A 12,446-nucleotide genomic window follows, 5' to 3' on the forward strand; every position below is an offset into this window, starting at 1 on the left:
AACTGTTCAGTTTATAGATGTTGTGTTTTCAGTAATCAGACTACTCTGATCACGTACTGACTCTTCCCTTCCAAAACTTGGGGATTTGAGAGATTACATTTTAATGGCAAATGACAGCAGCTTTGCCCATCTGTGATACTCCTTAAGGGCTGATGTTACGAACGGCCTCGCTGGTGAACCTCCAGCGTGGTGAAGTTCTCGCATCTTTGTCAGTTGATGTATATAGTCAGAGAAACCTCGAGCTCAGCTAATGGAAAGTGATAGCTTCCTATTAATGTTAGCAAAAATTTGTTTCACGTGTGAAAGAACACGAGGTCCCTCATTTGACACCATCAGTTTGCTCATTTGCTTTGAAATCGCTGTTTGCACAGCTGAGGCTGGTGCTGCTGCTCCCCTCCATCCCATCCCATCCCATCCCCAGAATGTGCTCGTGTGCATCGGCCTGAGCTCTCCCCTCTCCTTTGCTCCCCTGCACAGGCAGCTCAGCCCGATGCCGTTACCAGTAATAGCAGCTCGTGCCATTAGAGCTGCTTTTGCAGATTAGCAGCAGCTTTTAAGACTCTATTAATAGGAGAACCTGAATCACAGAGGGTGACTTAATGCAAGATCTCACTCACTGATTAGTTTAAATCTTCCTTCTTTTGTATAATGAGATTTGGTTCTTAGGTTTTTATACGTTGTTTAAATAATGTTTATAAGCAGTTCTACTCTTGCCATTACATTTATCAACATTTTCCAAGTTTCAGTGTGCTTTCTGGTGTTCACAGGCATAGGAAGCTCTCCCCCAGCTCTTCCCTTTAATCACACACACACAAAAATAGTTCGTTGGATTTCATTTCACGACTAACAATGCTAAGAAGGTGTTTGAAATGAGAGTACTTACTGTATTCACCTAGAAGCCAGCACAGTGTGTCTTTCAAGTAGGAGACAAAACACAGTTTCATAGAACCACAGAATGGTTTGGATCGAAGTGACCTTTAAAGTTCATCTAGTACCAACCCCCTGCCACGGGCAGGGACACCTTCTGCTAGGCCAGGTTGCTCCAAGCCCCTGTGTCCAACTTGTCCTTGAACACTGCCAGGGATGGGGCAGCCACAGCTTCTCTGGGCAAAGAGATTTTGCTGGGTTTGGTTTTGATTTTTAAATGTGAATCAAGCTCCAGAATCCAGAGCAAAGTCTGTTTCCTTGCCTTGTACTTCAGTTTGTTTGGAGAAGGACTTGCAGCGCGGCCATCCCTGAGGTCCTTAAGGCAGTGAGTATTGTCCCTTCACCTCCATCAAGTACTCTGGCCAAGCGTTAGTTCACAGAGCAGGCAAGGACAGTGGATGTGCATTGTTAGGAGATGGAGGAGGGACAATTTCTCTTGGCTACAGTTTGTATGGAGAGGTCAGGTACCACCATGCCAAGGATGACACATCTTTCCTGTGTCCTGTACTATCAACTCCCTAATTAGGAGAAGAAATGAGCTGGGGCAGAGGAGTGCTTCTCTGTGTCAAGTACGTGGCTGGTCCTCCTGGGAATCCATTCCCCACCAAAGATCTCGTGGCCATCACTTACAGTGCAAGGTCTGTCAAGGAGTAATGTCAGTGATCTGCATCTTCCAGTGCCAGCACTGCATCTTTCTGTGGAGTCAGTGTTGGAGAGAGCTTCAGCAGCGCTTCCCCCCCTCGCCCATGTGCTTTAATGTCTTCTGTGACACAATATGTAGATTTATTCCTGTTTAATTGGAACATGTGAAGATCTCAAATATGTAGCCTGTTCTGTTCTTGTTAGAGAAAAGCCACAAGTGACTAATTAGTCCATTTGATCATCTGGATGGTATTTATACATATTTGTTCTTCATTAGCTCCAAAACGTGTTAGTCACATTTGAACCGTGCAGTTGCTTAATCATATTGATCAGAGCAAAGTTGAGTTTCCTTTGGAAATTCTGGCGTTTTTCTGAACTGCAACTTTGTGCAATGATCCCTTGATGTTCATTTGTCTTCTGTGTTTTTTTGCCTCGCTACCAGTGCTTTCACAGGGGAAGGAGACTCCTTGTCCCTGCCTGGGCACTTTTAAGCTGGTTGGTCACAGTCTGGGAAATGCTGCAGAGGTTGTTATCTCCTGAAGTTATAGCCTGTTTCTCCATAATACTGGGTGATTTTCATTGCACATAGTCTCCTAGCTTGGTGTTTGGAAGAGTCTTGATCTGTAGGTGCCTGGGGCCAAGGGCAAACCGCCATGCTGAAGGAATGGCGGTAGGATGGAGGTGCCCGTCGCTGGGTGCAGAGCTGGGTTGCTCCTCTCACTGGGTTGGTGTGTCTCTGGTGCGTGGTGCTGTGGTGGATGGGAAGGCAGGGCTGTTCCCAGCGTGGTTAATTCCACCCCGGGCTGGGGCTCGGCAGCTCCTCGAGCCTTTTCAATGAGCTTGATGCTTGCTGGCCTGGTTCCACTCCCCGCGGCTGAGGCTTGAAGCTGAACAGCAGGAGAGAAAAATTGCCTCACGAGGTTAGAGGCACGGTAAGCGATGCACTTCCAAATGTCAGCTCTTGTGTTTCCTCTCCTTGTCAGAAGAAGTCAAGAAATGTGTGCGGAGTCAAGCTGTACCTTGAAATAGCAACACACAGCACCGAGTAGCGCAGAAGCTACAGCTCTTCCCTGGAACGGCGCCTGCCTGGGATTGGGAACAGAAAGTTACAAACTTGATAAGTAATAATTTGCTCCACCACGATGATTGTTAGGTGGAGAGTGGAAGCGCTTACTCTGATTACTGTGAAACTGCCTATCGAAGGATTTGATTGATTGAAAGATCAAGTAAATACCAGTTGCTGCTTTCCTTTAGTCGGTTTTATGGGTTTTCCTGAGGGTTTTTGTCTCGTGTTAGTGATCAGAAAATGGCTTTTCATCAAGCACGTGCTCTGTTGTCTTTCTCATTGCAGTCCCGCCACGCAATCTGGTAATCGATATCCAGAAAGAAATCGCCGTTGAGGGAGAAGAGATTGAGCTGAACTGCACTGCCATGGCCAGCAGACCAGCCACCACCATCAGATGGTTCAAAGGAAACAAGGAGCTCACCGGTAGGTGCATCCTCTCAGTCACTTGCTTTTTCCAGAGCTGACATTTCAGGCAGCTGAAATGATTTAAGTAATGCCGGGGATTTGTTCTCTGTTGCCAGTTTAAAGGGAGAAAATAAAAGGAGAAAGAGTGGAGCGAGCTACTTTGAACGCCAGCTCAGGAACAAAGGAGTGTGTGGGCAGACAGCTTGTTCTCGAATGCAGAAGGGCTGGACTGCATTTGGGGCTCTGCCTACCTGCCAGACGCCAGTAACAGGGCTCTGGAGCCTTTCTATAGCTGGAGGTGACCTTGAGCCGCCCCAAAGCTGTGCGTTGCCTTCTCTTCTGCAGCGGTTTCTGCAGCTTTCTGCCCAGTTTGAGGTGCGGGCGGGATCATCAGCGCTTTGGGCTGTGAGGATTTTCAGTTCACCTTCACATCCAGCTCTGTTGTTTATAGAGTGTTTTCTCTGTGTTCGGTTTGAATATTCATGTGAGATGTGTTTCTCCGACTCCCCGAAGTCTGGTTGCTCCTGGTATTTGCACATTCAAGTCACTGACTCTGATTGCATGTGACGTGCTGTTAGTTTAAGGCTGCATGTAGATGTGAGCTTGGTTGACAACACCTTTGTGCTTTACCCAGTCTGAGATACTGAAGGGTTCTCCAGGCTCGTTACTTCAAATCCTCCCCCTTCTAAGGGCAGGACAAAATCCTCTCTTTAAGTCCAGCACCTGCGAGCATCCGAGCAGGACCCATGCTGGGAGCGTGCTGAAAAAGGTGCAACATAAACCTGTTGCCACATGAAGGGATGTTCCACTGATTCCTAGCACCGGTTGTCACTGGTGGTGGTGCAGATCTTACCTTTCTGGCTTCCTTCCCCATTCTGGTAGGCAGCAGTGCAACAGTAGTGACCCTTCATCTTGTCCTGTCCGGCTTCTTGACTGAGTTTTCTTGTGTTGGCAAGTGAATCCCAGCTTCCCTTTCCCTTTGAAGACTGCTGAGCTGGGTAGTAGCTTCTTGCTCACCCTGCTGATTCTTTGCATTTTTGGTTTTTTACACAGAAGCAGGGAAGTTGAAATACCTGCTTGTGGGTTGTGAATAGCAGGACAGCACGGCTTTGCGGATCAGAAAGCCTTTCTTCTAAACATCATGGGGTGTTGCTTTCTGCATCTGGCCTCTCTTTCACTTCAATATATTATACAGAAGTATTTTGTGTTTAAAAGACCTCTGCTACAGGAGCTACCCTTAATGTTTACACTGAGAATTCTTAAACACAGAGCCACAGATAAGAGTATCTGAAAACAAAGCGGAGGTGCATTGTCAGCAGGTACCTGCTGTGTTCCTTTTCCTCCTGCCTTGTCTGTTGTTCCTCCGTGTCTCCATGTTGTGCCTTACGGCATCCCTCCAGCAGCCAGCCTGGAGCAGCACTTTGCTCCGACCAGCACCACAGTTCCCTCCTTCAGCTGGAGCACCACTGAAACGCTTCCACCCATCGATACCTCTTTTAATGGAGTTAATCTGGTTAATCACTTCTGTAGCTAATTGTTGATTCAGGAGTGGGAGGGATTTGCAGCTCATTGATTTAAGAGTTTGGGGATTTAGGGATGGTGGGAGAGGATCGTTAATCATTGTGGTAATGTAGCATTGACTTCAAATGGCAACAGTCCCCCCCTAACCCTCGGAGCCTGCCGAGTAGGGACGGATCCCTCCCGCCATCACCCACCCTCTGCTCTCTGCCCTCTCCTCCAGGCAAGTCGGAGGTGGAGCAGTGGTCCGACATGTACACAGTGACCAGCCAGCTGCTGCTGAAGGTGGGACGGGAGGACGACGGCGTCCCTGTCATCTGCCTGGTGGACCACCCTGCTGTCAAGGACCTGCAGACGCAGCGCTACCTGGAAGTCATGTGTGAGTAGCAGCACTTTTCATTCTCTTAACGTATCAAATCCCTCTACTTCAGAGTTCAGGAACTACTCTGAAGGGAAAATGACAGCATTGATGGGGTTCTATAGTGTTACTCAGAATGCTGGGTACCACTTCAGGGGCTAAGCCACGGCTTCTCCTGGCCTGTCTGCAGTACGATAAATACATACCTTTATGCTCTTAAGAAATAACTTTCTGTCCATAGACTCTGCACTGTCAAAGGTTCCTGGCTGGGCTTTATACTTGTCAGAACAGATTAAACCTGAGTATTTTTCTCTTAGCAACCTACCTATCTCTTTGAAAAACGCTTCTCTACTGCCACATCAAAGTGACTGGTCACCATTGGGAGTTCACTGGCAAAAACTCGGTTCTGTGCAAAAGAAACTCAGTGTTGTGCCCTGCAAACACACAGCCCCAGCTGGTTTTTTAAGGCAGAGGAACATGGTGTATGTGGAATCTGCAGTAATGCTGCTGATGAAGGCCAGCCTGTTTTCTATAACGCTTCTAACGTGCCTGCTGTTAATAACACATCTCACTTTGTTTAGGAACTGTGCTGCTGTATATGACATTAACAAGGTTTAGGAGCAGGTGCCTGGGAGTGCTGCTGGTCCCAAATGCAGCCGTGCCCTGGTGCAGCTGCTGGGGGGGATGAAGGAGGGAGACGCTGCATTGTCTGAGCAGAAAACAGTTCCCAAAGCACAGTCAGAGAGTCCTCACAAAGCTGGGGAGCTGGGGCCTACAGGGGGCTTGTTTGTGGAGGCTCACTTCAACTGGAACATCACTTCAGAAGAAGAGGAGGATGTTTTGTATTAATTTATTTCATCTGCTTCATTATGTAGTTTCATTATGAACATCTTGGTTACAATTCTCATATCTCTGAAACTAGCGGGAAGTAATGTTCCTGTAATGAGGAAAACAGAAATGATCAGATACCACCTAAATTGGCAGATACGAGATTTCTTGCGACCGAGCTAATGTGTAATTCATTTATGCAAACTTAATGTCCATTAACATTTCTTGTAGAGCTCCATTAGCTTTAATAATACATTAGCACCTTTGTGAGGCTTGATCAAATACTTAACGGGGGGGAAAAAAAATCCCATCTCCCCTGTCTATGCAGAGGTATTGAAACGTTGCTGGGTTCTTCCTCTTGTTTGAGAGGACATCAGCTCACCTTTAAGCTTCCTTTCAGAAATTCCTCTGGAATACTGATTGTCTGATGGGATAGGAGATGGCTGCTGTCCTTTTTCTGCGAAAACATTAACATTTTTTCCTCTCTTCCTCAGATAAATCCTTTCTGACTACTTTTGTCTGCAGCCTTTACAGGGTTCCCCATGCTGTGAAGGTGAAGCACACATGAACTGCAGTTAGTTGGATGTCCTACAGGACACATGCTGACTCCAGTGAACACACTGGAGGCTGCGCTCGCACCCAGTGCCCAAGTTTCTGCCCTTAGCACTGATTTTAGTGTTCTTGTGTGTCATTCTGGAGCCGTTTGTTGGACCAGAGCTAGCACAGAGCCTCCTCAGAGGGGAGCGGGGATGAGCAGGAGAAGGGCTTTCAGACTGGTTTCTGTTTATGTTCTAGTCTGCATTAAACTCTGAGCTTGTTAATAGTGATTATGGTGATATATTGGGGACCTGACCCACACTAGTCCGGTCAGTTCCTGCAGTGGGCAGCAGCAGATGGCTTGAGAGGAGAGCACGGGCAGAAGAACATGTTGTGCATCATAACCTGGCGGCTCCCAGCAGGTAGCAGCTTTGGGACTCCTTGTGCTGGACGGCATCCAGACATTTGCATTTAGTGCCTGCTGCTGGGCCTGAGATCCGGGTGGGAGAGGCTGTTGCAGAGCAAACTTCATCCTTGAGCTGTTCCCCTTCACGCTGATGGTGTGTTGGGCAGGAGGAAGATCCTGTTGCTTTCACTGAGAGGCATCTCCATCAGTGCTGCTGCGGACATGTGCTTCCCTCTTGAGGAGATGAGGCGCCTACAGTGAGGCCTAATTTTGATATGTTCTTGATGGCTTTTTAGGGATGGGCTTTGCATTTGGAGCAAAGGACTCCTGCAGCTGCTGGTGGTTCAGTTCCCCTGGGCACGAGGTGGAGAGGCCTCGCTCCAGACCCCTTAGCTTTGCTGCTCCTTCAGTCCTTGCTCTTCCATCCTCTCTCTGTAAGTCCTGCCCATTCCCTCCAAGGGCACAGCAGATCCGCCTCCTCGGGACATCATCAGGGCACAGGAAAATGTTTTTCTCAGCAGACGTTGTATTTCTCTGCACTTAATGTATCCAACTGGAGCATGAAATGTGTTGGGGAAGGACAGGAGCATGATGGATGGAGCCTTCTCGGGTAATGAGGTATTTTTTGACTAAATTTCAGAGCACAGGGAGGTTTTTTCTAAGATGCAGCTCAGAAGTTGTGGGTTGGTTGTGTTGTTTTTCAAGGAAACACCAGGCAGGAATCTGCTCGCAGCAGCGTGTGCTGGGAGGAAAGTCTGTTCTGCTGCGCTCAGCAAAATTGGCTCGTGATCAGTATTAACTTGTCCTACTCCTGGAGTAAGCTATTTGTTACATATGTAATGTGGCACAGCCTGGCCCTTTGTGAAGGTGAGCGATAAATGTTTCCGTGTGCATGTAGGGGATGCTCTTGAAAAGAAATCTGTGCAAACAAGCACTGTGCAATACGTACGAGAGGCTCCTGGTGATGCCTCCCAAAGCAAACAGAGTTTGATCAATGGTGAGAACATCCAGGAGAACATTCCGTGTGTGATTAACAGCACACAGGGAACCCAGGGCAGCAGCCGCCACAGTGCGCTGCCCAGTCCAGGTTTGGGAAGAGCCCCCGATTCCAGCTGGAGCTGCTTTCCCTGTGGGATTCTGATCTGCCGGTGAGGGATGGAAGAGCAGCGCGTTGAGTGTAATTTTAGAAAGGAAATGAAGCAACAAAACGCATTAAAATATCATTAAGGAATGGAATGGAACCAGATATTCTCGGAGACATTTAAGTTCAGCCTTTGTGGCGCTTATCTCATTTCATGAGGCTGGAAGCAGAAGTGTCGGGGTCCTGATGTGGCGTTTTCTGTGCATTGCTTTATTTTTTGCCTTTCTGAAGTTATAATTAATTGCTCATTCATTCTTTATAACATCTGCACGTGTCCTGTTAAATAACGCACCGATGGAATCTGTTACAGCCTCTGCTGTTAGGAAGGAAGGATTTTTTGTGCCAAATTATGTTAAAAATGGGCCATATATATGTATGTGTGCTGCTGCATCTCCAGCAAACCTTACGTTTGTTGCATACAAGTATTAGTTGCATACTATGCAGCGAAGTGATTAACATCAGTGCAATTTATCATCTGGAGATTTCTAAAAAGGAATAAATGAGTTGTTTTGTTCAGTGAGGTGCTGACCCCTTCAGAAACTTTGATTTAAAGCTTTTTTTTTTTTCCCTTCCTTCTAGTGCATATGAGAAGTGCCACAATCAGCCAGGTGTTGTTTGATTTTCTGGGGCATTAGCCACTCTTGTTTGTGACATTTCCCAGTTGGGTGCTCATTTGCAAGCTCATTAATAAGGTTTTCTCGGAGTGGTGGTGTTGGGGGCAAGGAGCTCGTGCTATGGGCTGGACTCTGCCTTTTGTGGATGTTAGGCAGCAGCACGCACTTAAATACTGAAGAGGGAGGTGTTTGTAGCCAGGACGCCTGCCTGGCCTTGGCTTCCCTTTTCCTGCTGCAGGCTGAGTGGTCTTTGCAAGGCTCTTCCAGACGAGTTGTGAGCTGCTGGTCCTACACTTACTTGTTATTGCAAGCACAGGAGCTATTTATTTACGAGGCTTGTGCCTTTTGGCTGAAAACCAGCCACTCAGACTCATGTCCTTGCGAAAGGTGAGGAGAAGATTCAGGCTTGCCAGGTCTGGGCTGCCTCTGATGCAGGCTTCATTTCCTGATAAGCAGTCCTGTGTGATTTCAGAACAGAGGGGACAGTTGTATTTAACCCATGTATAAACGTTTGCTTGGCCTTCTAATAGTGAGGGACACACTCCTCCTGCCCTTCTCCTGGCAGTCACCGTGGAACCTGCCAGAAGTCAGGGTCTGCATAGTTTGGGGCACAGAACAAAGCAGAGGTGAGGAGCTGGGTTAAGTAGCACCCATTGGCAGACAAAGTATTATCTGGGGGGTTCTGAAGCTGAAGTGACCTAAAGTGGGCAGAAACCCGCAGGATCTTTCTCCTGAGGATGCCATCTGTCATTGGTTTTGCCGAGATACGCACATCAGGAATTAATGCAGTAATCATAAAAAGGGTTTTACACCTTGGATGCAGTACCTGATGCCACAGTGCAGGCAGGAGCGTTTTCAGCTGGGTTGCTGAAGGAATGCATTTGATGCTTCTCTCTGTTGGCAAACACTGGCATTGCAGGAGACACCGAGCCATGCGCTGCAGACCCGCTGCGGGGCACCTTCATCTGCTCATGTCTGCCGAGAAGAGACCAGCCAGCTACAGTCTGTGCAGTTTGCTTAATGTCCTGGACAGCCCTTCTTGCTGCGTGTTTGCTCTGCTGAGCATCCATAAGCACTTGAACCCGCTCCTGCTTTGGGGAGGAGCTCGGGGACCGCCATCCTCCTTTCCAGAGCTTGTCTTCCCCATCCTTTTCCTTCTCCATCTGTGTTTTCTTACAGTTTCCCCCCAGAGCAGCACATGAGGCTGTCAACTGTCTTCTGAGCTCAGCTGGGAGCACATCAGCTGGGGAGGGTGGACTAGTTCCTTGCAGGTTGGTGAGAGTTAGGAGTCACCTGGGCTTCGGAAAAGAAGTAATGCTTCCCAGAATGTTTTCACCGACTGTTCCAGTGTGGGTTTGGGTTCAGGGTGGACAGATTGCTGCATTGTAGGAGCCGTATTGCTTGCACGGAGATTGCTGGAGGAGCGGGATCTGCTGCGGTGCGATGATTCAATGCTGGTAGGGTTGGCACAGCCCCAAGGAACACGTACGTGGAGTGCAGTGCAGGTTTTCTATGGCAGTGTCTGGTGGCTCTTGTGCACAGTGAAATTAGTGGATGCAACCACAGAGTTGAATTTATTGCATGTAGTTTCCTCATTATGCACATTGTGTTTGTATTTCATGGGAGAGGCACAAGGGTGAGAACGTAACCATCTTCCATGTGCTTCCTTGCCTTTCCCAAGAAAACCAGACCTCTAGTCAAGTCCATGGTTGTACTCCCAGATAAAGTCATGCATCCTGGTTCTCGGCATCTCTGCTGTCTGTGGCATCCAGAGTTCAGCCACGGGGCAGGTGGACAGTGAAATCCATGTGCTGCCACCTCTGGAGCGCTCCCCATGCACCTCCAGGAGCTTTGGAAGTTCCAACAGCCACTTGGGAAGAGGCACTTGAGGGACAGCGGGAAGCTTGCCCACGGCTTGATGGACCCAGCCAGAGCATCGTGGTACCCTGGGCACACGAGGAGGTCGGGCTGGTGCTGTGCTTTGAGGCAGTGATCGTGCCTGCTTCGGAGATCGTAGGTTGGCCTGATGAAAGGGCACGGGTAGGAATAATAGGCTTAGGTGTTTGTAAGGCACCGAACTTGGTGCAGGGTTTTATCTTGGCTGATTAATGCCATCTAAGCGTTATCAATGGAGCACACATTTAAATGGATTATGGAATTGCTAACTGGCACATCTCAAAGGAAAGTCCTTAGGGAGTAATCAGCAAATGATGGTATTTTTAGAGCAAAAGCACCGGCCCGAGTGCTCGTCCTGATGCTGTTCAGTGCTCTCAAGAAGTCACCGCTAATAATCTCTGCTGATGGCGCAAAAGCTGGGTGAGGAGCTGATAAGAGTAAGGATGGGGACAAATACAGGAGAACTGGAGAGTTCTGTTGACTTCCAAACCATGGAGCTTTAAAGCTGGGGAACACCAGTATGGGCAGCCCGGGGTGGACGCTGGAATCGGAGGGGAGGTGTGCTCTCCTGCTTTGGCCATGGCCTCCCTCTGTCTGAGCAATCAGCACGACCCATCAGTTGGGGGAGTCTTCAGCATCTCCAGAAATGAGAGCAGAGGTGCTGGGACAAGGAGCAGGGCAAGGAATGGGGTGTATGGTCCCGTTGGGAAGGCTGCAGCTCCCACGCCAGCAGGCACACAGGGCGCCTGCTGTAAAAGAAATCTCATCAAACGCAGAATGGGTTTGTAATAAGTTTTTCAAATTGGTTGCTGCTACAGCGTAACCTTTAGACTACTGGTATTTAACCTTGTATATCACTCTTAGCTTTTGAATGAATTGAGCTTAATAAAGGTGCCTTATTAAATTACCAGGCTGGTTTTTTAAGCCGCTGGAAATAGGCATACGAGGAAATAGCTTCAGGTTGTTAGATCTAATTGCCTGCCAGTGGTGTATGTAGCGGCCTGGATGCATAGATGCAAGTGCTTGTTTTTATGGAGTAATCCAGTGGTATGATAATATGAAGCTCCAAGTCAAGGATCTTGGGCTGCTGAAATGAACCTGGGGGTAAAACCTCTGCTTCTTGCTTGGAGTCCTCGGTCGCCATCCAAGGTAGTCCTTGCCCAGCTCATGCAGCCACAGAGGCCACCACTTGAACATGGTCTTCTTAAAGTGGTTAACAGGCAGCAAACTGCGTGTCCAGGCTTTGAAACCATCGTGGCTTTGCTGGCAGAGGCTGTTAAATGTCACAGTCTCGTGTAGGAGCTGAGCTGGGGATCCCACGGTGCTTGGCATTTCGCAAAGCTTCACTAACAGAGTCCATCAGCTGAAGAAAATAGACTGGCTTTGTCCAAGGCGGGTGCTCAGCCTTTCCAGTAGAACTGAGGATTATCTAAAGGCGTGTTCTTAAAGCAGAAAAAGACACCACCATCACCCTGATTCTTGGTGGAAGCAAGTGGAGGGTTTTTTGTATACCCAGAGCCTAATTAAAAGGTCGGCTTTCCTGAGTGACCAGCCATCCTTCTGCATCCTTCAGGCTTGGGAAACGCTTGCATGGTGCCTGCTGTCATCACCGGTGCACTGGCGAGTCCCGCGCAGGAGTGATGCTCGCCGTGAATAGCTCTATGGGATCACTCTTGTTGCCCTGAGTGCACTCATGGGTGTTGATAAAGCCCCGAGTTCCCTTGCAGGTGGCACTTCTGCGGTGTCCAGACCAACATGGTGGGGTTGCTGTGCTGTTTTGCTTAATGAAGGCTGGAGAGCTGACGTGGCCAGGCTCACCTACCCCCTGCACTCAGGATTGCTCGTTCCAGTGCAGCATGCAGCGTATTCCCAGTTCAGCAAGCCTTCAGCATATCCCTCTTGTTTTCCATCAGGAATTGTCAGCTGGTGAGCAGCTCATTAGAAATAGTGGAATTTATCTAAAGCAAGCGGGATGGGAGCAGCAGGGGAGGCAAGCTGCGGAAGGCGTCGCGCAGAGCATCCTCGGCGCAGGGTGCCATCGTCTTTGTGTGCCCATGGAAATCAGGCGGGGAAGGTTTTCTGTTCTCTCTACAGCACCGAGCACAATA

The 12,446-nt window shown here is 48.6% G+C and overlaps 1 protein-coding gene across 1 annotated transcript in view; it reads left to right on the forward strand.

Annotated features, from left to right (window-relative positions):
• The window catches only part of CADM1 (cell adhesion molecule 1), a gene marked incomplete at its 5' end in the record, with an annotated part of 46,011 nt that overhangs the window by 4,555 nt on the left and 29,010 nt on the right, over positions 1-12,446 (forward strand). The window contains 2 exons of the mRNA XM_010011263.1: positions 2,921-3,058; positions 4,782-4,937. Coding sequence (XP_010009565.1) covers positions 2,921-3,058; positions 4,782-4,937 — 294 coding nt within the window. The remainder of the gene's footprint in view (positions 1-2,920; positions 3,059-4,781; positions 4,938-12,446) is intronic.

Source organism: Nestor notabilis, unplaced genomic scaffold (assembly GCF_000696875.1).
Source record: "Nestor notabilis isolate BGI_N333 unplaced genomic scaffold, ASM69687v1 scaffold18433, whole genome shotgun sequence".
In the NCBI taxonomy this organism is placed as follows: domain Eukaryota; kingdom Metazoa; phylum Chordata; class Aves; order Psittaciformes; family Psittacidae; genus Nestor; species Nestor notabilis.